Genomic DNA, 24,968 nt, shown 5'->3' on the forward strand with positions numbered 1-24,968 from the left:
AAAGCACGGACTCATCGCCCCACACAGCGATGAGATCCAAGACTTCCCGATCAGTCCATGCTGGGGCCCTCTTTCTATTCTGGGATTGCACGGCCATCTCTGCTGGAGAGCTATGCATCGTTGCCAGTGCTGCTGAGCTCGCCACGCTGTCCAAACAGGAAATGAGATTCAAACTGCCCAGACAGGAAAAGGAATTCAAATTTTCCCGGGGCTTTTCCTGTGTGGCTGGTCAGAGCATCCGAGCTCCGACTGCTGTCCAGAGCGTCAACACAGTGGTGCACTGTGGGATAGCTCCCGGAGCTATTAGCGTCGATTTCCATCCACACCTAGCCTAATTCGATATGGCCATTTCGAATTTAGCGCTACTCCTCTCGTTGGGGAGGAGTACAGAAGTCGAATTTAAGAGAGCTCTATGTCGAACTAAATAGCTTCGTGGTGTGGACGGGTGCAGGGTTAATTCGATGTAACGGCGCTAAATTCGACATAAACGCCTAGTGTAGACCAGGCCTAAGCCACCTCAATATTCACTCCTAATTAAAGTAATGCTCTTATTTTATTCAGCACAGGAAGCAGACAGAGCACATTGTAAGCAGCTCTTCTCAGCATTTATTGACTGTGAAGATGTATTTTTAAGAAAGTTTTAATTATTATTGCACTGCTGAAAAATATCAAAGGTAGTAAGGAATCCCAATGTAAGAGGCTGTAAACCATCTTCTATCCTACTTTAAAAGTGATTTTAAAATTAAATGAATTATACAGTTATTTAAAAACAGAATTTCACAACTCATACTAATACTGGAAACCTCTGGTAAATACTGAATTTTGCAAATCAGCAACTAAGCCAAGAAACAACATTTTAAAAAGTGAGAATAATGCATCACAGCATACACTTTGTTCATTTATCAGCAAATGAACTTTAATTATTTATGATAATACCTCAGAATAAGTACGTAAATGTTCTGTACTATCATTTTTTTAAAAGTAAAGATATTTTAGTAATACAGGACTTCACTGCAGCCTTCCACTATTAAATCTTGGTTGGAAAGTGAGGAGTCATGTTTATCATTATCAACTGTGTGCATTAGTGAGGTGCAGATTGTAAAATGTGAAATGCTTGGGGCTTCTCATGACATGAGTTTTCAGATTACTGTGATGAATAAAATGGTACAGTTGCCCTTTAAGAATATGTCTCAAAGTTTAACAACAAAGAAAAACTGATGTAACAGATTAAGGCACTGAATATGTGATCCTGGGAAAGTCACTTAGGGCCAGATTCTGATCTCAGTTATATGGTCTAAATCACAGAATCACAGAAATGTAGGACTGGAAGGGACCTCTTTAGGTCATTTAATCCAGTCCCCGGCACTGAAGCTGGACTAAGTATTATCTAGACCATAACTGACAGGTGTTTGTCTAACCTGTTCTTAAAAACCTCCAACCTCCCTAGCTAATTTGTTCCAGTATTTAAACTACCCTTACAGTTAGGAAGTTTCTCCTAATGTCTAATCTAAATCTCCTTTGCTGCAATTTATGTCCATTACTTCTTGCCCTTTCCTCAGTGGTTAAGGAAAACAATTTTATCATCCTCCTCTTAATAATGAATTTTTATGGACTTAAAAACTATTATGTCCCCACTCAGTCTTCTCTTTTCCAGACTAAAAAAACCCCAATTTTTTCAATCCTTCCTTGTAGGTCATGTTTTCTAACCTATTAATAAATTTTGTTGCTCACCTCTGGACTCCACAATACTCCAGATGAGGCCTTATTAATGCAGAATAGAGTGAAAGAACAACTTCTCATGTCTTACTTAATACTCTCCTGCTAGGACATCCAAGAATGATGTTCGCTTTTTTTCTGCAGAAGTATTACATTGTTGACTCATATTACTCCTGAGGGAATTCTGTGCCCCAAAAATAAAAAATCTGCACACAATATTTTAAAATTCGGCAAAATTCTGAACATTTTATTTGTCAATAAATAAACGTGAAGGGTCCAGCATGGCAGTGGGGAGCGCAGACCACTGGCTGCATGGAGGTGGGATATCACCCTGCAGCCCCCACTCCCCTGGGACAGGGACTCAGCAGAGAGGCTGCACCAGACTCTGACACAGCGCAAGAGCTGGGCCTGCCCCAGAAACACCCTAGGGCCCTGCCCCTCTGCACCAGGCACACCAGGTGTTGGTGAGCAGGCTCAGCCCAACAGGATCCAAGTGTGGAGGGGCTTAGTGTGGGGGGATCCAGGTGTGGGGTGAGATGGTTCTGTGTGGGGCAATCTGGGTGTGAGTGGCTCAGTGTGGGGTCCAGGTGTGGGGGGATTTGGATGCACAGGGGCTTGTTGGGGGGTTCTGAGTGCAGAGGCAATCAGACTCTGCAGAGGGGTCCAGATGAAGGTGGTTGGGACTCAGTGGGGAGCAGCAGTGTGAGGGGGCTCAGCTGGGGATCTAGATGCGGGGGGAGAGGGGCTTAGTGGGGTGGAGGGTGCAGTTGGTTGGGGCTTAGTGGAGTGGGAGTCCAGGTGCAGGGGCTTGTTGGGCTGGTCCAGGCATAGGGGGGGTGTGACTCATTGGGGTGGGGGTTCAAGTGCGGGGGAAGTCTGGGTGCAGGGATGGGGGTCTGGATGCAAGGAGGAGGGGCTCGGTGGGGTGGGGGTACAGGGGGTGAAGCTCGGCGGGGTTTGGATGCATGGGAGTTGGGCAGATGGGGGAGCAGCTCCCCGTACAGTGACCCCCTCCTCTGCAGCTGAGGAGTAATGAGGGCAGGAAGCAGGGGGGGTGGAGAGTGGGAGATGCAAAGCTTCCTGCAGCCAGGGGAGATTTCTGGGGGGAAACGATGCATCCGTGCTACTGGGGAGGGGTGCGTGACTACTCTTGTAGTTTCCACTTGCCTCCCTGTCATTTTCTGAGGGGAAGCAGAGAAACCTGCAGGGGACATGAATTCTGCATGTGCACAGTGGCACAGAATTTCCCCAGGAGTATCATATTTAGTTTGTAATCCACTGCAACCCCCAGATCTTTTTCTGAAGTAATGCTTCCTCAGGAATAATTAGGAGTAATAGCATTGTAACTCTTCATTTAGATCAGAGTCTGAGATTAGAATATAGCCCTTAATTTTCTACTGCTTGTAAAATTAACTTTACATTATAGACATAATTATTCATTGAGACATCATTTGTGTTTAATTTATTCATCACTAACATTATGTATATGTCCATACACAAAGATTTAGTCATTTCATATCTGTAAGCCATGTATTCTTTCATTTTACTTCATGTTAACATTACTACAAACGTAACACTAGTTTGCACAACTTTACCAGCCAAGTTTGGTGTTGTCTGCACTGCAGGAGGAAAATGGTATTTTTAACTTGAGTTAAAATCCTAGTGAAGACATGGTAGTTGTCACTTTCACATGAGTTAGCAGGTTGAGTTAAAACCTGTGCTTCCTCGTACGTTTAAATTAACCTGCTAACTCGTGTGTAAACTACAACTGCCTTGTCTTCACTAGGATTTTAACTCGAGTTAAGAACATACCTTTTTTTCTGCAGTGAAGACAACACCAAAGCAAGGGGTGGGACTTGTCACTTGGATACAGCAAAGGTGAGGTGGATGGAGGAGGAGCAGGTGGAACCCAACCTATGAGGACCTATTAGCTGTTCTCCTGGGAAAGGGTGGTGCACCATGTAGGCGAGCTACTGCCACACACAGGATTCATTGGCACTCTGTAGCCTGAATGGGGAACGTTTCTTCACTTCAACACACCCATAATTCCTATGCCCCAGCCTGTGTACCAGACTTGTTCCACGGCATAGAATTTGGCCCTGAGCAATGATTTACACTAGTTTGCAAGTCAGTGTACTGATTAATTGTAGTTCGCATCCAAAACGTTTGTGTAAAATGAAGAATACACCTTCTTTACACCAGCAGCTAAACTTCATTTTTCCTGAATGGTTAACATCTCTGTCAATCTAACTGTAACATGAAGGATGCAGTTTAAAAAAAAAAAAAAAAAAGATGTACCTCAGTTTAATGTTTTGCATAAAGAGCTTTCTTTTAGAACACCCATCAACTCAAACTGAACTAACCCTCGCAACTCATATCATGCCAGCCACCAAAAAGCCATCAGATAGTAACAACTTTCTTTCATTAACAATTTAGGCCACCAGTTCAAATCCATCCAACAGAGGAAAGGCTACATAATCCATTACAAATTCACTGAGTCATCTAGTTCCCCTTGGATAAATATGTTCCTTTAAAATTATTAATATTCAGATCCATAGTGTTCTTTCAAACCATTCCAGATAATATTTTCCAGTTCACATTTCATACTATGCAAACAACAGACACTAAAATATGCTGGAAAAATAGAATGACCTCAAAGGATTTAGGTTCTCTGTATTGGCCTAAAACTTTCATCTCAACCAGAACACAATGACATTGGGACTGAGAGCCTCAGAAGAAAGACTGAGGACTTTGTTTACTTTACCTACTGTATCTCCCTGTTCCAGCGAACAACCCTGAAATAAGCTGAACACAGAATATACAAAAATAGAAAGTATACCCGATTCTCTTCCGTCCTGCACCTTGTATAATCCATTTACATCAAATCAGAATGGCAGCATTTTACTTTGTACAGATGTAAATGGCTGTACAAGATGCAGAGAAACGTATAATTAGGCCCCCGTATTCTGGAAAGTATTCTATGTCTACACGCTTGCAAACCAAACATTAAAAACTCCAGATATTCCCTAAACAGAATGACAGAGTGAAGTAAAAAGATATATATAACACATCCAATGGATAATCAGATGGTGTCCGTACAGTAGGGTGACAAGATAGCAAGTATGAAAAATCGGGACAGGGGGTAGAGGGTAATAGGCACCTATATAAGAAAAAGCCTTCAATATTGGGACTGTCCCTATAAAATCAGGACATCTGGTCACCCTACCATACAACCATATTGTTCTAAGAGACTAACAGACTTAGGAAAGAGACCAGAAAGACCCTTAGGAAAGTGAAAAGAAAGACAAAGCAAATGAAATGTATCTAGTGTTTCAGATGTCTCCACCTACTGGTGGAACATAGAATAACCTTAAAATATGGATATGTTTTCAGAGTATATAACAGCATAACAAGGTTCTTTTTGTAAATTCCTGTTTCTACAAATATGACCCTGTATGAAATATAAGAATTTTGAATAATAATTAGAACCTTCTTACTAAAATTTAATATAAAATCAGAAGTGTCCTATGCCAGGAAACTATATCCTTTCTTCAAAGTAATGGACTTTGTGAATGGGTAGGTTTTTCAATCTCTAATTGCCATGATCCAATGTCCTTCTTAAAATGACACTGCAAATTTAAAAGCCAAAATTCCACTGAATAATAACTCGAAAGGAATGAGCGGGGAAGGCAAGATTAGAAATATACTTGAAGAAAGCAGAAACAAAAAAGAGTACACACTACAAAATCAAATCTATAGGAAAAGGTGGCTGCATTAGCGCCCTGATCATGCACACTTATAGATGTGCATAAATTTACTCATGCAAGAAGGCCCATTGAAATCAATGGGGTTGCTCAGGTGAGTAAAGTTATGCAATGAATGTTTGCAGGATTGGGGCCTGCAACTTTCACAAATTTAGTGGGGTCCATCAGAATGCAGAACCTAGTAGTTTCTCAAACCATGGGTCCCCTCCCATAGCTACCATTTTTGTCAGTCTGAGCAAGCATAAGAGAAGTAAATTCCCCATGTCAATCAATACCAAACACTAGGTGAGAGAAAGCAGTTCTGGTAATACTTACACCTGTAAAACAACAGAAAAATGAAATAAAAAAGTAAGACCAAACTAGCTTTATGGTTTCACTTTTTAAACACTAGCTAAAAGTGTCAAGGTTCAGAGGAGCCTTCAGTAGTTTATATAAACAATGTAGCCAATGGTTGTTTTTAAAAACATCCACAAGAAACAGCTTATGCATTGAAGCATAAATAAAACAAGAACACTTTGTGATAACAATAAAATAAAATTGATTAATGATTCAGCTACAAGCACTACAGTGAAAATTGATTCACTTGCAAACACTAAAATGAATTTTAACCAAGTCTAACATGTTAAAAGAAAGAGTTTCAAGGTCAAATAAAAGGTGTGACAATGCAAAATACAAATACAAAAGTACAAATACCTCAAAAACTGACATTGGGAAAGCTTTTTCTTTTGCTCCAATATAATTATTTTATCCATTCTTTTCAATTGCAACAGTGAAGTATTATATGTGGTATATCGTATTGACAATGATGGCACGATTAATTCTGATATGTTCCCAAATATTAGGAAAAATCAGTCTGTGAATTATATGCTCAGGAACATGAAAAGTAAATCTATGGTTGATTCTGGTCTCTTCAGCCAGAATTAAATGTGGGTTTCTAGGTCACACAAAACACAGAAGGCCATGTATGCTGGCAGCACAATGGGCCAACCCACTGTACCTTGTGGACTGACAGAAAAAAATCCAGCTGTAAGGAGTTTTGGAGAACATATCTCCCACTCACAGTGGGTCAGATCCTCAGTCCTGGTTAAGTCTTCACACCATTCTAGTAGCACAGAGAGGACTTAAAGCTGCCTTAATCAGACAGCTGAGAAGTCCCACAGCACAGCAAGTCCTTGGTTGACACTGGCTACACTACTTCATATCACCCATTTCCTACCCCTTTTCCATATGCAGCATTCTGGAGTATGTTGGGGCAAAGCAAGAGTGCCCAGCGACCCTTCCAGCCTGTGGCTCTAACGTTTGCTGGGGTAACCTTTGCTTAGCAGCTTTGCCTTGCCTTGTCCCACATCTCACCTGCACCAGCCTGAGCACAGTGCAACTGAGATCCAACCCTAAATAGCCTTCTCCTGTGGCTGGTCCTCTTCCCTACATTGATGCCCTGGTGTCACTCCCCTGAGCTGTCCCTGGCACAAGGGGATAGAAACAGGGTATAATACCTGTCATACAAACTGTATCCCAACATACTGTACGGAGATCATTCATAATAAGGAGGAAGGGAAATTAAGAGAAACAGGCAAATGAGAAGAGAGATTTTTCCAGATTTGAAAAAAAGATCAGATGGAAAATTAATGAGGTAGAGAACCCCCAAAGGCCATGAGATTGGCTGAAGCGATCCAGTGGACAGAGGAAAACAGTAGTATTATGAACAAAGAGAGAAGGGAGAGGACCAATGGAAAGTCCAGCTCAGCGAGATAGGTGAGAGCAAGTCTACAGAAAGAATTAAAAACCAGGTATGACTTGAACTAGATCCTAAAAGGAATGGGGACATACTGGAGAGGACTGAAGACAAAGTGATGTAGCCACACTTCTTTGCACGTTACATGGTAGGTAACAGTATTCTGCACATTCTAGAGTCTACAGATCTGGATTTTCAGAAGCTAATAAAAATGCAGCTGCAACAGTCAAAGTGAGAGGCAATAAGAACACGAATGAAGATTTACCAGTGGTAAATCAAAAAAGTGTTGACATGCACATTTAGATACATGTAGGGACAGATTCTGATCTAAATTACACTGGTGTAAACCAAGAATAACCTCAGTGAAGTCATTTAAGTTAGCCTAGAATATGATCTGTATGAGGTGGAAAAAGAAAGAGAGCACAGTATAAACAATTATGTCAAGTTCATGTGCAAAGGAGGCAAGCCTGAGGTCCAGATCAAGAAGGAAGAGAGAGGAGGTCAAGATGTGTTCGAAGATGCTTCTCTTGCCCAAGAAAAGTACTTCTGCCTTTTAGCTATTTAAATTAAAAATGTTGAAAAGAAATCACAAGTTTAAGTGATCAAGAAGGGCAGAGAGGCTGAACAGGGAGGAGGTGATAACAGATATGTAGTTACGTATAATCAAAGTACAAGAGATAAATTTAAAGGTAGAGATAAGATGACCAAGCAGTAGGAGACAGATAGAAAAGAGGAGAGAGGCGTATCTGTCTTTCGTTTAAAAGATTAAAAAAACAACAAAAAAACATCTAATGATCATCCAAGATCCCTGTTATGGGATGGTTTGAGATTGTTGGTCCGCAGATGCAGAAGGCAGTAGATGCCCTCTCCCAAAAATGATTCATTGTGAAACCATGTCTCATGAAATCTTACTCAGTAGGAACACAGATACATGGACTGAAAATTGGCTGAGAGACAGTAAACAAAGGATAAGGATAAATGGCAAAGTGTCAAATGGGGTCAGATGTCTAGTGGGGTACCACGGAGCTTGTAGCTAGTTCCAGTCTTAATTAACTTCTTACTTAATAATCTGGAAGAGAGGGCACATTAGTGAGATTAATAGATAATATTAAATTAGGAGGAGTTGCAAATACTTGAGGAGTTTAGAAACGTGGGCAGAAAATGACAAAAACATATTCCATTAGGGAAGAAGCAGAATAATACATTTGGGAAAAAATAATCTGAAACAAACATACTCAGTGGAAGGGAGAAATATGGAAAGCAGTAATCATATTTTAAAAGTCCTAAATATAAATAGTGAACAGAAATTAGACAGAAGTTTGCAGACTAACTGAGAAAAAAAACAATGCAGTTCTGAGCTGCGAACCCATAGATATATTACAGAGTACGGAAGTGACACACCCTCTCTGTGGGTGTGTCTACACTGCAGCTGGGACAGACCCTCCTGTCACACTGTCCGGAGTGGCTCACGACCGCGAGTGCCTATCTCAGGGCAGACAGTCAAAAACAGGGCAGACACCCCAAATTAGTGGTATGGTCTATAATTAGAGTTCACCAACCAAGTAACAAATGTGAACTCCTGGATCACTATACCAGTCTTACTATGGCGTCACAGACAGTGCCTTGGGCACTCCAGTCTATCTTGCCACCCAGGCAAGCTGGACTTTGTGGTAAGTGGTCACTTACACCAAAAATCACAAAATATTCATGTTTCTTCCAGTCCCAAGAGACCAGTCATTTACCCCAGATCAATTGGTACCCTAGATCTTACACCAAAGACAACACCTGTAGCCAATCCTGAAATAAACTATCTAAAGATTTATAAACTAGGAAAAAGAAATTAGAGTAATTTACAGGTTAAAGCAAGTAAACATATACACACACATATGTATCTGAAGAAGTGAGGTTTTTACCCACGAAAGCTTATGCCCAAATAAATCTGTTAGTCTTTAAGGTGCCACCAGACTCCTTGTTGTTTTTGTAGATACAGACTAACATGGCTACCCCCTGATACTTAATATACACACAAATGAACTACCATCTATGATTCCTAAAGAGGACAGAGATGTAGTAATCTGTCCATTCAAAATGTCTGTCAGGGTAGACCCAGGTTGAACCTAGGGATCTCTGCTTTAGTTTAGTGTCTCTGGCCCTATGAGAGTTCAACCAGCAAAGAGAGCAGCGGCCCCCAGGAGCCGGCCAACAGGGCTGCTAACAGGGGAGTTTAAGTGGGAGTTTACAGGGGGAGGTGGAAGGGGAGGCAGGTGGGCGCGGTGGTCGGTGTGCTTTGTTCCCTCAGAGGCTGCAGGCAGAGACCACAGCAGCCATGAGCCAGGCAGCAGGGGACACAATGCAGATGAAAGCATGTAGCAGCTGCGGTATGTATATAGTCCTAGCAGGTGCACCTGATCAGAGGTATGTCTGTATGAAATGCCGCCTACTTGCCCTGTTAGAGGAAAAGGTTCGGGGGTTGGAGATGCAAGTAGAGACCCTGGTAGAGTTTAGAAGGGGGTTTGAGCAGCTAATGGAGCAAAGGCAAGGGGTGGCTGAAGGGGCATGCTCAGGGGTGCAGATGGAAGCGGGGGCTATGGTCTGTGAGGGGGGAATGTCGGGGGGAGAACAAGAGCAGTGGAAGCATGTGACCGTGAGAAGCAGGCCAAGGAAAAGGAGGGCTAGTGAGGGGGAAATAGAACTCAAGAACAGGTTTGGGTGTTTGGCTAACGAGGAGGGGACGCAGCAAGTGGTACCTGATGGTGGGAGGCAGAGGAAGAAAAGAAGGGCAGCTAGTCCAATACACAGGGGGGAGGAGTTGATGGAAGTAGCATCAACACTTGGCCCCGGGAGGATACAGGATGGCAATAGGGGGACTATAAGGGAAAATAGAGACAGACAGGAGTTACGGCCGCAGGGAACAGGGGATAGATTGGTAGATTGCGCTGCCCCCAGGCAAAGGCAGGTTTATGTGATTGGGGACTCCTTACTGAGGAGGTTAGACAGGCCTGTGACCAGGGCGGACCCGGAAAACAGAAGGGTGTGCTGTCTGCCGGGCGCTAAGATACGGGATGTGGACCTGCGGTTGAAAAGGATCCTAAAAGGAGCGGGTAAGAACCCCTTGATCGTCCTTCATGTAGGAACGAATGACACGGCTAGGTTCTCGCTAGAGAGAATCAAGGGAGATTATGCCAGGCTGGGGAAGACGCTTAAGGAAGTCGAGGCTCAGATTATCTTCAGTGGGATTCTGCCTGTTCCTAGAGAAGGACAGCAAAGGGCAGACAGGATTGTGAGGATAAATAGCTGGCTAAGGGAGTGGTGCTATAAGGAGGGCTTTGGGATGTATGGCCACTGGGAGGCTTTCGGGGACAGACAGCTGTTCTCGCGGGATGGACTTCACCTGAGTAGGGAAGGAAATAGACTTCTGGGAGGGAGGCTGGCTCATCTCATCAAAAGGGCTTTAAACTAGGAACTTGGGGGAGACGGTTGGGAGATGTCCAGTTGATCTCCACGCCAGATTCCAACACTGAAAAAGAGGGCGAGGAGAAAAGCACAGATATAGGTAGGGGTAGGGAATTGGACATAAGAAGGAGGGGACGGATGGACACTACGGGGTCCGTACCAAAGTGCACAACTAATGGGAGAAAAGATAGACAGCATATGGTAAGATGTTTATACACCAATGCGAGAAGCCTAGGTAACAAAATGGAGGAATTGGAGCTCCTGGTCCAAGAAATGAAACCTGATATCGTAGGAATAACCGAAACGTGGTGGAATGGTAGTCATGACTGGAGTACAGGTATGGAAGGGTATGTGCTGTTTAGGAATGACCGGAAAAAAGGTAAAGGTGGGGGTGTGGCGTTGTATGTCAATAATAAGCTAAAATGTAAAGAAATAATAAGTGATGGAATGGATAAGACGGAGTCTGTCTGGGCAACAATTACACTGGGTAAAAGAACTACTAGAGCCTCCCCTGAGATACTGCTTGGGGTGTGCTATAGACCGCCGGGATCTAGCCTGGATGCGGACAGAGAACTATTTAATGTTTTTAAGGAAGTAAAAACTAATAAGAGCTGTGTGATCATGGGGGACTTTAACTTCCCAGACATAGATTGGGGAACAAATGCTAGTAACAATAATAGGGCTCAGATGTTTCTAGACGTGCTAGCAGATGAATTCCTTCATCAAGTAGTAGCTGAACCGACGAGGGGGGATGCCATTTTAGATTTGGTGCTGGTGAGTAGTGAGGACCTCGTTGAGGAAATGGTTGTAGGGGACAACCTTGGCTCGAGTGACCATGAGCTAATTTGGTTTAAACTAAATGGAAGGGTTAACAGAAATAAAACTATGACTGTGACTAAGGTTTACGATTTCAAAAAGGCCAACTTTAATAAATTAAGGCGACTACTTAGGGAAGTGGATTGGGCTAACATACTTAGAGAGCTAAAGGCAGATGAGGCCTGGGATTATTTCAAGCTGAAGTTGCACGAGCTGTCCGAGGCCTGTATCCCGAGAAAGGGGAAACGGTCAGTAGGCAGGGGAATTAGACCCAGCTGGATGAGCGGGCGTCTCAAAGGGGCGATTAAGAAAAAACAGAAAGCGTACAAAGAATGGAAGAGAGGAGAGATCGGCAAAGAAACCTACCTTATTGAGGTCAGAGCATGTAGGGATGCGGTGAGAAAGGCCAAAAGCCGTGTAGAGTTGGACCTCGCGAGGGGAATTAAATCCAATAGTAAGAGGTTTTATAGCCATATAAATAGGAAGAAAACAAAGAAAGAGGAAGTGGGGCCACTGAAGCTTGCAGATGGAGTGGAGATTAAGGACAATCTAAGCATGGCACAATATCTAAATGAATATTTTGCATCGGTGTTTAATAAGGCTAATGAAGGGCTTAGGAATAGAGGGAGCGGGACAGAGGGGAATAAAGGAGGGGCGATTGACATCAAAGTATCAGAGGTGGAAGCCAAACTTGACCAGCTAAATGGGACTAAATCGGGTGGACCGGATGATCTTCATCCTAGAATATTGAAGGAGCTGGCGCGAGAAATTGCAAGCCCCTTGGCGATAATTTTTAATAAATCTGTAAACTCGGGGGAGGTACCGATGGACTGGAAAATAGCTAATGTGGTTCCTATTTTCAAGAAGGGGATAAAAAGTGACCCGGGTAACTACAGGCCTGTTAGTTTAACTTCTGTAGTATGCAAGGTCTTGGAAAAAATCTTGAAGGAAAAAGTAGTTAAGGACCTTGAGGTGAATGGCAATTGGGACAAATTACAACATGGGTTTACGAAAGGAAGATCGTGCCAAACCAACTTGATCTCCTTTTTTGAGAAAGTAACAGACCTTCTAGATAAAGGAAATGCGGTGGATCTAATTTACCTAGATTTTAGTAAAGCGTTTGATACTGTGCCGCACGAGGAATTACTGGTTAAATTAGAAAAGATGGGGATGGATATGAAAATCCAGAGGTGGATAAAGAACTGGTTAAAGGGGAGACTGCAGCGGGTAGTACTGAAAGGGGAACTGTCGGGTTGGAGGGAGGTCACCAGTGGGGTTCCTCAAGGTTCGGTTTTGGGTCCGATTTTATTTAATCTATTCGTTACTGACCTCGGAACCGAATGTAGGAGTGGGCTGATAAAGTTTGCGGATGACACAAAGTTGGGAGGTATTGCCAATTCGGAGAAGGATCGGGATATTTTGCAGGGAGACTTGGATGACCTTGTAAATTGGAGTAACAATAATAGGATGAGATTCAATAGTGGGAAGTGTAAGGTGATGCATTTAGGGATGACTAACAAGAATTTTAGTTATAAGTTAGGGACGCATAGGTTGGAAGTGACGGAGGAGGAGAAGGACCTCGGAGTCCTGGTTGATCGCAGGATGACTATGAGTCGGCAATGTGACGTGGCTGTGAAAAAAGCTAATGCGATCTTGGGATGCGTTAGGCGAGGTATTTCTAGTAGGGACAGGGAGGTGCTGCTTCCGTTATACAAGGCGCTGGTGAGACCTCATTTGGAGTACTGTGTGCAGTTCTGGTCTCCTATGTTTAAAAAGGATGAACTCAAACTGGAACGGGTACAGAGAAGGGCCACTAGGATGATCCGAGGAATGGAAAACCTTTCCTATGAAAGGAGACTCGAGGAGCTCGGTTTGTTTAGCCTAACCAAAAGAAGGCTGAGGGGGGATATGATTGCTCTCTTTAAATATATCAAAGGGATTAATACCAAGGAGGGAGAGGAATTATTTCAGCTTAGTAGTAATGTGGATACGAGAACGAATGGATATAAACTGGCCGTGGGGAAGTTTAGGCTTGAAATTAGACGAAGGTTTCTGACCGTCAGAGGGGTAAAATTTTGGAACAGCCTTCCGAGGGAAACGGTGGGGGCGAAGGACCTCTCTGGCTTCAAGATTAGGCTTGATAAGTTTATGGAGGGAATGGTTTGATGGGATAATGTGATTTTAGTCAAATAGGCATTAACGGGCCATAGCGGGTAAAATGAGAGTCCGGCTGTAGAATCTTGCCTGTATGCTCGGGGTTCTGCTGATCGCCATATTTGGGGTCGGGAAGGAATTTTCCTCCAGGGTAGATTGGCAGAGGCCCTGGAGGTTTTTCGCCTTCCTCCGCAGCATAGGGCAGGGGTCGCAGGCTGGAAGATTCTGTTGTGGGTGAGTCAGCTTTTGTGGCCTGCATCATGCGGGAGGTCAGACTAGATGACCATATTGGTCCCTTCTGACCTTAAAGTCTATGAGTCTATGAGTCTATGAGATGATCATTTTTCCTTGTGAGGCATTTTTGTATCTTCTTCCCTAATACATCAAGCTAATAGAAACCGTTCCCAAGGAGTTCCCTTCTTCATGGAAGTGGGATGGGGAGGAATGCACTTAAAGTCTTTTATCCTTGACCTCGCACAATGGCTCATTTGCATTTAGTGGACAGGATTTAACATCTTATTACAGACCATCATCTGCATTACACAAGGCTTTTTCCCTGTTTGATGAGTTATGTAGTCACAGGTTTACAATGCAAATGCTAGGTATCACAGTATAACATGGGGTATAGTTGAGTGAGAACAATACATACAGTATTCCACAAGCAGTTTATAAAACACTAAACTCATTCTAATCAACTTACCATCTAGTATTTATGTTCATAATGTTCACACAGGTAAGCAACACTGGTTTCTAGCTATGCATTTGTAAGTGTTCAGTGAAGCCTGGGCACGAGCTGGCATCTGGTTGCTAGCGTCACATCTCCCAGCTTGGGTAGGAAGACTCACACTAGCTCTGTTCAAGTTACCATGCCAAAAATAGTGGCGCAGATGTTGCAGCATGGACAAGCTGCCCAAGCACAAGCCCACCTTAGCAGAGTTAGCATGTCTGTCTATCTGGGCTGGGAGGCACACTCCCAGCTGCACTACAGACATATCCCATGTGGCTTGCTGTGCTTATACATGGAATATTTCATTCAGTTCAGGCACCTCTTTACAGACAAACTGGAAGCAGTTCAGAGAAGAGTAAAAGAAACGAGCAGGGGAGTGAAGGGATTAATTTGTGAGGAAAGATTAAAAGAGCTAAATACGTATAGTTTGGCTACAAGACAGCTAATGTGGTTGATAACCAATTACAGGCAGTCCTCAAATTTACAATGTTTGAGTTACGACGAACGGCACTTACGACGCTTCTACGTAGACACCCTGATTCGACTTATGACTATAGGTTTCGAGTTTACGATGCTCGGTCCCGCAATGGACTAGATTGCAGTTCCGAGTTCCGACATTCCGATTTATGACACAATTGTAAGGAACCAATAGTGTCGTAAGTCTGAGGACTGCCTGTACACATATCTGAAGTGTGTAAACAGCAATGAGGGAGACGAACAAGGAGGGAGAGGAGAGGAATATTATGGTAAAAATGATGAAACTGAATAAATAAGGGGACATTTTGCATGACTATTGAGAAAAAAACGTCCTTACGCTAAGGTCTTGTCTACAAATCCCCGGCAAAAGGCATTAGAGGGGTGCAATTGCAAAAGCGCTCTAATGTGTTATGCTCTAGCTGACCCAGGCATAGTTCTGTTTTTCATAGGTTTTTTTTCCACACTTTTAAAAAAAAAAAGAGTGCCCGCTCTTTTAGTTTTATACAACTTTCATACAAAAAGACATTTTTAAAGGATTCAAAGTCATGTTTATCTGTAAAACACTGTCTGACAAAACCCTCATTCACTTCAGTGGGGGCACATTTCGCCCTGAGCACCAAGCCTTGCAAGAAGGTGCATTAAAATAAATCATAAATAATATGTATACACACAAATGCACTGGTTAAATATAGGTACCAATTTAGATGCCTAAATATGTTCTTGCACTCTCAACCACACAGCTCAACGTCTCCAGGCTCATCTACTTGTTTTTGTGTTCACATTAAACCATGATTTTTTGGTTTTTAAGTGCCACCTGTTGGAAATACTAAAGTATGTTCAAGTGCAATTCTGTGCCCAATTAGGCACACAATTGCAGACTTTACATGGGCAATGCAGGTGCATCTTTTTAAAATTTAGATCTGTACTGCATGAAGCAATGATCCAATCTCGTATTGGGGCTTAATAAGCATGGGGATTAGCTCGTAAAACCAGATCTACAGAAGCGAAAGTTGTTTTCCAGTGATGACAGTTTAAACAGGAAATTCTTGATTAAAAACAAAAAAACAAAAAGAAAAATTAATTATTTGGATCTGCTAGTCTGCCCCAGACTCTTCCATAAAAATTGAGCACTGCTTAATTACAGTATGCTAAATCAATTAGAAGACTGCAGCAATTAACATAGCAGACTTTATCAGCCTAGCTTGGGGCAGGCAAAAATTAAAGATTACGTAATTTGTTTATTTCCAATATAGGGAATCTCACGTAAGAATATTTTGTCAAACAACAGCAATCTAGTCCTTCAGATTTAGGGGAAATTGTAACTGCAGAGTTAATTTTGTCACAGTATGCTGCTCCATCTATCAACATACAATGAAAGCTTTATTTTCTCTGTAATACACTCACATATATATACAATTAAGTTTCCCTAACCAGTGATTTAGGTATAAATGTAGCGATGGAAGCACACATTCTATCTTGAATTTAAAATATGTAAACAAAAAGAATTTCTTATGTTGCCATAAAAGTAACTGAAAGCTCTATTGAAATACCTTCTCAGTTTCTTTAACAACATTTTTAAAAAAATCAAGACTTTACACATCCTCAACTATGAGACAATCAAGTCTGGTTAAATCAAAAGTACTGAAACATTTAACAATAACATGCTTTTAACAGAATACTAAAGAAAATCAGAATGATTATTTCCATAATCAATTGATACCTACAATAATTATGCTGCAAAAATATATCCATGTAGAGAAAAAACTTAAATTAATCCAAGCAGTATAACTTCTTAGCATAATAACCCAAATGTTCAGTGAAGTCACTAAATAAGCCAAATTCTGTTCTGTTCTTTCACCACTTAAACTGAAAAATATTATCAAATTATGTTAAAGTTATTTATGCTTTTTTATGTCAAAGCCAGGAGACAAGAATAATTCAGATAACTGAACACAAGACTAAATTTTGTTTTGCTAGATAATACTCTCAGGTAATTTTTCTAAACACAAGTTTCTCTGTTGTTGTTTTAGTATCATGTCACTCTTGGAAGTTGGACATAACTGTATATAATTAATATTAACCTCACTTATAATTGCTAGTCTTCAGTATTTGTGCATCAGTATGTAAACTGTTCCTTCCTGGCTCCTCATTACAATCTTATAATTGTTTGGGCTACTTCAACTCAGTTAATCCTTAAAATTGCTTCTGCACTGTAAAACAAAACTTCATTTGTTTAACAGTCCAGCTATGCCATTTAGCACAACTACCTACATTGTATACCAATTTTGTTCCGTAGCTTGCACATCTGTTTATTTCAATTCTATTGAGCATTAGACTTAGAACTCTGTGTACAGAACAAAGGTTTTAATATTAACGCACAAAATGTATAGCATCAGTCATGCATTCTACCAGATGTACCAGGCCAATTCAGTGCAAATGCTTGGCAATTTTTGAATCACTGCCCAGAATCATGAAGGTTGTATCTGTCTATGGTGCTGAAATATGGAAACCCCTCCTTCCTTCCCAATTTCGCGTTACCACTCCAAACCCCATTTTGACAAACAGATCGTTAGTTCATTCTGTTGGGTTATTATTCAAAAACAAAAAGGAATTGGCAACAAGTTTCTGCATTAGACAACGAGAGCTAGCAGACGCCTATGTATACGTTCACTACAAGAACTACCCTACGGTACAAAACGCTACAAAGGAGTTTGAGCCTCAGCCTCGATCATGGCTAACGAAAATCATTACAATCAATATCCAGTATCTAGACCCCGAATCTCGCTGCAAATCTACCCCTAGCTCTTTAATGTCTCTCTTGGAATAAACCCCACAACGTACATTAATGTTAAGGGGCAAGACTGGGAAGCAGGCGAGCCGACAGCCCCATAGGTAAAAGCACTGCATGGTAAGGGAAGATTTCAAAGAGGGGTGGGTTCCCCCCAATAAGGTGCAACCTTCTCCTTTTCTTTTGTTCTCCAAAGGCAGGAGGGTGTGTGCGTGTGTGTGGGGGGGTGCCTACACCTACAAATACATGGGGGGTAACAAAGGACCATACGCCAAGGGGATTAATTTGTATTAGCATCCATGGGGCAGCGGGCAGCAGCATTTTGCGTCTGCGAGGATTAGCCCTATGGAGCCCAGACTTACCGTCCCTATCGCAGAGCTGAATCGCCTCCAGGCTGAGATTCTTGATCACATCCTCGCAGGGGCTGGTGGGGCTGCTCATGCTGCTGCGATCCAGGCGCGGAACCTCCATTGTCCCCTTCTCCTTCTCCTCCCTTGGCTTCTGCGGGCGGCCGCACGGTGGGCAGCGGCTCTGGCTCCCGGCGGAGAGAAGCAGGCGGGCGGGCTGGCTGGCGCGGTGGGTGCAGAGCGGCGCGCTGTAGGGGGTGGAGGCAGGGCAGGAGCGAGCGGATTTGTCACTGCAGCGGGGAGGGGGCAGCAGAGAGACGCGCACTCATCACACCCCAGGCTCTGCATTTAAAGGGGCCGCCGCCCGGGGCTGCTGAGTCAAAGCCACAGCAGGACAAACACCTCGCTGTGTAGCGGAGGGCGGCCGAAGGCCTCCCTCCCCCGCCCACTGCCTATGCAATGGCTCTGGCGGCATTCCCAGCTGCGCCAGGACCAAGCCCCCCGCCCCATTCCCCGGGCGCAACGGCCCCGCGGGGGGAGGGGTCCTGCAGCCTGTCCCTAACCCCCAGGCCCAGTGCAGCGAGCAGCGGCTTCAGGCCGGGCTTACCCCAGGGCGCCGGGCGGGGAGACTGCAGCCCCGGTCCCCGCGGGGAGGGGGAGACCCGAGTCCCGGCGGCTGCCACTCCGGGCGCCATCTCCTCCGGGGCTCACAGACCGGCCCTGGCCGTGCCCAGCTCCCCAGGACCTGGCCCCCAGGCGAGGAAATCCACCCCCCATCCCTCCCTCCCTTCCCCCCACACCGCTCAGTCCTCCCCAGCGCACCCCCCTTCCTCGCCACTCACCCCAACCCTTCACTCCTTCCCTCCTCACACCGATAGGCCCCCGTCTCGCCTTCAAGTGCGGACTGCCACCCCAAGCATTCCCCGCTACACACCATGTGAGCGCCCCTCCCTCACGTGGCCAGGCCACTCCCACACGTGGGTGTAATGTCCCAGCCTGAGAGGGAAGCAAGGCAGAAATCCTAGGAAGGGCCAGGCCAGACAGCAAAACAGCCTCCCTGGGTCATTGGAGTGCTACCCAGCCCAGCCTGCTAGCCCAGCCAGGGCACTTGACCTGCTCCTGGTACAGCTCACCCCAGCTGCCTCTGCTCCCAGGGTCCCTGCTATGCCCCTGCCCTTGCAATCTTCCAGGCCTTTTGCTCCTGCTCTGGGCTCTGCATCTTGCACATGGCTCTGTGTGCTGAGGGAAGTACCTCTGGCCCCTGACAGCCTTCTAGGAGTACAGGAAGGGGCAGGAACAAAATAACCCCAAAGAATGCTATGAACAAGCCCCATGAGAATCATGGTTGGGGTAGGAGTTAAATACCCTTGCAGCACTGTTCAGAATTTTGTATTACTTGGATTCACTTTTATCTCCAGTTCAACCAAGAGTCTTAAAACTGCAGCCCATATGTAAAATAGAGACACCCCTCAGGTCCCTTTCATGTGATGCAGCAGAGGTTACTGGGGATTAAAAGGACAGCTGCTGTGTTAGGGTATGTTGTCTCCACAAGCTGCATCTCCAACTCGAAGGTGAGGGTGCCTGCAATTTCTTCCATTTTAAGTCAGTTAAGTGTAGTCCATGTAGCTGCTAGCCTCACTAGACAAAGTTTAGGTAGCCCTACATGGACATAGGAAACTTCATTCTGGTTTTGGTTTGTATTTTTTGGCCCTCTTCCACACAGTGTGGTTTCTTATTTCAGGGTTACTCTCACACATTTATTTGTATTGATTTTCCATTTCTGAACAAACATGTTACTAACACCACCCCATAATTACAGTGAACTGCTGGAGCACTATACCAATGGTGGGCCACTGGGAGCTATGGGCAGCTGTGCAAATGTAAACAAACAGTCTGGTGTCCCGCCAGCAGTTTACGCTGCTGGGCCACGAGCGGCCTGTGGGACGCAGATTGCCCACCACTGCACTATACATATTCAGGCCTGGTCTACACTACATGATTTGGTCGAGGCAAGGCTGCTTACCTCAACCTAGCTGTGGATGCAGTTACACTTAAATTTCACAACTGCCCTGCTACACTGACTTAATAACACCACCTCTCCGAGTGCCATAGCGTCACGGTCAATGTAGTTTGGTTGATGCAATCGCAGTGTAGACACTGTGTTACTTACATTGATGGTTACTGGCCTCCAGGAGCTGTTCCACAATGCCCAACAGTGACCGTTCTGGTCACTGCGGTGAATTCTGCTACCCACGGGACAGGTGGCCGCCATCTTTAAAGTCCCACACATTTTTTAAATTCCTTGTTCTGGTTGCCTAGCTTGGCAAGCACATCTAGCAGCTCCCCACTTTTGTGTGCAAGTACCCAGCTGACCATGGCAGCTACACACTTCAGACGCGCTCCTGTCTGGAGTACAAAGGAGATGTTGGATCTTCTTAGTCTGTGGGGAGAAGAGGCTGTGCAGGCACAGCTCTGATCCAGCCCTAGAAACATTGATATCTCTGAGCAGATTCCTCGCAGAAGAAGGGCTACAAGAAGGACCAACAGCAGTGCCATGTGAAAGCCAAGGAGCTGTGGCAGGCATACCAGAAGGCAAGAGAGGCCAACAATCTATCTGGTGCAGAGCTGCAGACCGGCTGCTTTTACAAAGAGCTGTGTGCCATCCTCAGCAGAAACCCCACCACTATCCGCAAGAACCCTGTGGATGCTTCGGAGGAGCCTGAATCACAGCCTCCGCCATGAACAGCGAGGAGGAAGAGGTGGACAAGTAAGAAGAGGAGGGGTATGGGGGACAGGTGATGGGTGGGGATCCAGCCACGCAGTGAGCCAGAATATGTTTTTGACTACAGCGCAGTCCAGCCAGTCCTGACACTTGAGCATGGACGAGTCTGATGCAGGGGAAGGAACCTCTGTTAAGTATGCTATTTGCTTTGAAATTACAGGGATGGAACCCCCAAAGTATCAGGACACATCTGTTGATTTACTTTGTTTTTGTTTTTTTACTTGTGCTAGAAGAGATAGTGAAACAACCGAGAGAGAGAGAGTTACTATCTGCTTTTCTTTCCCCTCGGAAGTTAGGCAGAGGGAGCTACGCAGAGCAGTTTGTTTATGTGCATTGGGATGTCCCGTGAATTCTCCGTAGAGATCTCAATGAAACTTTCATGGAGGTACTCTGCAATCCTCTGCCGAAGGTTGCTGGGGAGGGCTGCCTTATTTCTTCCACTGTGGTAGGATATTTTCCCATCATTCAGTGATTACTTCAGCAAGCATCATTACAGTACACAGACTAGTAGCATATGGGCCCAGGCGACATTAGGACACCAGCAGCAGCTGTGCTCTCTTGGCCTCTGTTACCCTCGGGACTGAGATATCAGCTGAAATCACCACCACCTGTGGAAAACTGTGCCTGTATTCAGCCCCATTGTCCTATAAACATATACTCATGCCTGTGAGCTAACCCCCCACTCCTCTCCCCAGAGCCATACTCACCATGGCTGGTGCTGTGACTGGCCCCGTGCTGTATCAGTCCCAAGGAGAAGTCAGAATGTAATGCTTACAACTTTCAGGGATCAAGGGGAGTGAATTCAGTATCCTAAGTTTTGATTTCTGTCGTGAATACACTGACAGTGGTACCTCTGCGGGTTGGGTTGTATCTGCAGCTGCTGCTACTGCAGCCTTGAGGGTTTTCCCCTCCACACCCGCAGAAGGCCTGAACCAGATAAAGAGAAGAAAGAAAACTCAGGCTGATATGTTCCAAGAGATGCTGCAAGCTTGTGCTGCATCAGAGAACGAGACCAGGGCGTGGAGGTTGGCCCTTGCAGACAGCATGGAAACAGAAAGAGTGGAGAGGAAAAAGGCCTGGGAATCCAAGCAAGAAAAGGAGAGGGAAAATCACCAAAACATAATGGGGCCCCTCAGGCAGCAAACAGAGATGCTGTGATAGATCTGCAGGTCCAAGTATCCCATGCTTACCGTTCTGCAGCCCATAGACAACTCAACATCAGGACATCCCTACACCTCCCTCCTCAACATTCCACGTGACATCAGGGGCCACTGCATTACCCCTACCACTCCACCTCAGGGGGGCATTAAAGACCATCACAGCTGACTTGTGAAAAAGACATGGTTGGTGTATGTGTACCTGAAATGGAAATGACTGTTCTTACCCCTTCATAAGTTGTGTTGCCTTAATTTATTAAGTTTTATAAAGTTCTAAATGTGTTTTAGTTGCATGGTTCATGTTACAGAATTCAATTATATTTTTTGGAACATAATTCACCTTTATTATTTCACAACATATGCTGGCTGGTGCTGAGCAGATCTGACACCCCCAAATTTCCTGTTACTTCAGTTTGCCACAGAACCCATAACATCATTCTCAGACAATATTAATAGGTGCATTGGCAGTGTTATATTCTTATGCACACAGCACTCATTGCAGGATTCATACTGGGCTGCAAAAGAACAAGGCCAGGTAGAGCACACTACAGCAACACATACTACTCTGGCTCACTATTAAAATGTTCCTGAGCCATACAGCTCCATGTTGAGCTCTTTTTATAGCCCTTATATCTGCCCATTCAAATTAAGCAGACAGCCACGCCACTGCCACCCTCCACTTCAGCAGAAACTATCCCCCCTTTGCTTCACAGATATTATGCAGGACACAGAAGGCACCAATAACCATTAGGATATTTTTCCCCACTGAGGTCCAATTTTGTAAATGGACAACACCAGCGACCCTTCAAATGACCAAAGGCACATTGAACTGTCATTCTGCACCTACTGAGCCTGTAGTTGAAGTGCTTCTTGGTGCTGTCGAGGTGGCTGGTATATGGCTTCATGAGCCACGGGAGCAAGGGGTTTGCTAGGTCTCCCAAGATCACTATTGGTATTACAACATTCCCAATGGTAATCCGTTGGTTGGGAAAGAAAATCCCTGCTTGCAGCTTTCTGAACAGTCCTGTGTGTTGTCAGATGTGCATGTCATGCACCTTCCCTGACCAGCCCACACTGATGTCGGTAAAGCATCCCCGGTGATCCACCAGCGCTTGCATTACCATAGAAAAGTAAAGTAGTCCTTTCTGTTGATGTACTCTGTGGCAAGGTGGTCTGGTGCTAAAATAGGGATATGGGTGCCATTTATCACCCTACAGCAGTTTGGGAACCCCAAATGGGAACCCCATTTCTGAAAAACCATCCACTATGGCCTGCACATTGCCCAGAGTCACAGTTCTGAATAGCAGGAGATGATTAATGGCCCTGCACACTTGCATGACAACTGTGGTGAATTTCCTGACTCCAAATTGATTCCCGACTGACTGTTTGCGAAACAGGTGTAGCAAGTTTCCACAGTGCAATCGCCACTCACTTCTCAACTGTCAGCATGGCTCTAATTTTGGTGTCACTGCACTGGAGGGCTGGGGCAAGTTCGGCACACAGATCCAGGAATGTGGCCTTGTGCATCCAAAAGTTCTTCAGCCACTACTCATCATCCCAACCCTGCATGACAATGTGTCCTACCAGTCAGAGCTTGTTTCTCGGGCCCAGAACCATCACTCCACCATCTGAAGCTACTCCATGAATGCCGCCAACATGTTTCTTTCCGTGTCCCACAGCAATCTAGCCTCCAATAGCCTCCAAGAAATCATGTTCCCCATAGCTCCACAAATACTGCAGGATTGCATTGCCCTGTGTTTGCAATGCTCATGACTAAGGCTGCAAATCATTCACAGAGGTCACAGAAGTCACGGCTTCCGTGACTTTCCGTGACCTCTGTGAATTCTGAAGTGCTGGTACGTCTGACCCCAGGACCACCCCAGCACCTAGGGAAGCCTGGGGGCCAGCTGCACCAGCCGCTGCTCTGGCAGCCTCAGGCAACTGGTCCCCGGCGCTGCCCTGGAGCAGTGGTCTGGGACCAGCGGCAGTGGTGGTGGGGTCCCAGGCTGCCCCCCGCCCAGACCAGTGGTGGCGGTCGCATGGCTCTGCGCCACCCTCGCTTGGACCAGTAGCGGTGGGGCCACAGGCCATCTCCAACCTGGACTGGTGGCGGGGGAGCCCCAGGCCACCCCCCTCCCAGAGCGGCGGCGGTGGCAGGGCCACAGGCCACCCTGCACCCGGACCAGTGGCAGCGGCAGCGAGGGGGGCCCTGGCCTCTCCCCACCCGGAACGTCAGTGGGGCCACAGGCCGCCCCCTGCCTGGGCCCGGGCCGCTCCCCGCACAGAGCGGCAGCGGGGCCATGGGCAACCCACCCCAGCAGCAGCAGGGAGCCCCGGGCCATCCCCCTCTCCAGCGGGGCCCTGGGCTGCCCCCCCCCCCAGCAGAAGCATCGCCCTATGCTCCCTCTGTCCCCCGGCAGCAATCTTCAGGAGCACCCCCTCCCAGCCGGTAAGATTTAGTCACAGGTATTTTTAGTAAAAGTCATGGACAGGTCACAGGGCGTGACTTTTTGTTTATTGCCCATGATTTGTCCATGACTTTTACTAAAAATACCCGTGACTAAAACGTAGCCTTACTCATGACAATAGTGCAGAGCTGTGCAGGCTTCATGCTTCTGTCAGAGATGGCAGACTGCGAAGAGGGACACGTGAGTTTGCAGGCATTTTGAAAAGAGGCACGAAATATGATGGGTTGCAGATGAAATTATGGGATGGAAAAACACTGCATTATGGGAAGTTGAACCCATGCTACCAGTCGGTCATCCCTGCGCAATTTGTTTCAGCCCCAAGAGACATCGCAAAATCTTGTCAATGCTCCCCATGCTGGATGGTGGTGAGTTGCAAAGTGGGATAACTAGTCACGTTGCACTTCACTCTGCATTGATGCAAATGCTCATGATGAGGACGTGCGCCGCCAACACAAGGAGTATAGTGTGCACATGCACAAGTGATACATACAGCCGCCGCAACTTTGGTTGACATAATTTTGTTGTGTAGATGTGGCCTCAGTTCTTATTCCTTTAATTATAGAACAATTCAATGGAAGTAGTAT

The 24,968-nt window shown here is 45.2% G+C and overlaps 1 protein-coding gene across 1 annotated transcript in view; it reads right to left on the reverse strand.

The window, feature by feature from the left end:
- The window catches only part of PHYHIPL (phytanoyl-CoA 2-hydroxylase interacting protein like), a 63,940-nt gene extending 45,026 nt beyond the window's left edge, over positions 1 to 18,914 (reverse strand). The window contains exons 1-2 of the mRNA XM_065408450.1: positions 18,820 to 18,914; positions 17,993 to 18,267 (exon numbers count right to left, since the gene is read on the reverse strand). Coding sequence (XP_065264522.1) covers positions 17,993 to 18,267; positions 18,820 to 18,914 — 370 coding nt within the window. The remainder of the gene's footprint in view (positions 1 to 17,992; positions 18,268 to 18,819) is intronic.
- Positions 18,915 to 24,968: the final 6,054 nt, after the last annotated feature.

This window comes from Emys orbicularis, chromosome 7 (assembly GCF_028017835.1).
Source record: "Emys orbicularis isolate rEmyOrb1 chromosome 7, rEmyOrb1.hap1, whole genome shotgun sequence".
Classification (NCBI taxonomy): Eukaryota; Metazoa; Chordata; order Testudines; family Emydidae; genus Emys; species Emys orbicularis.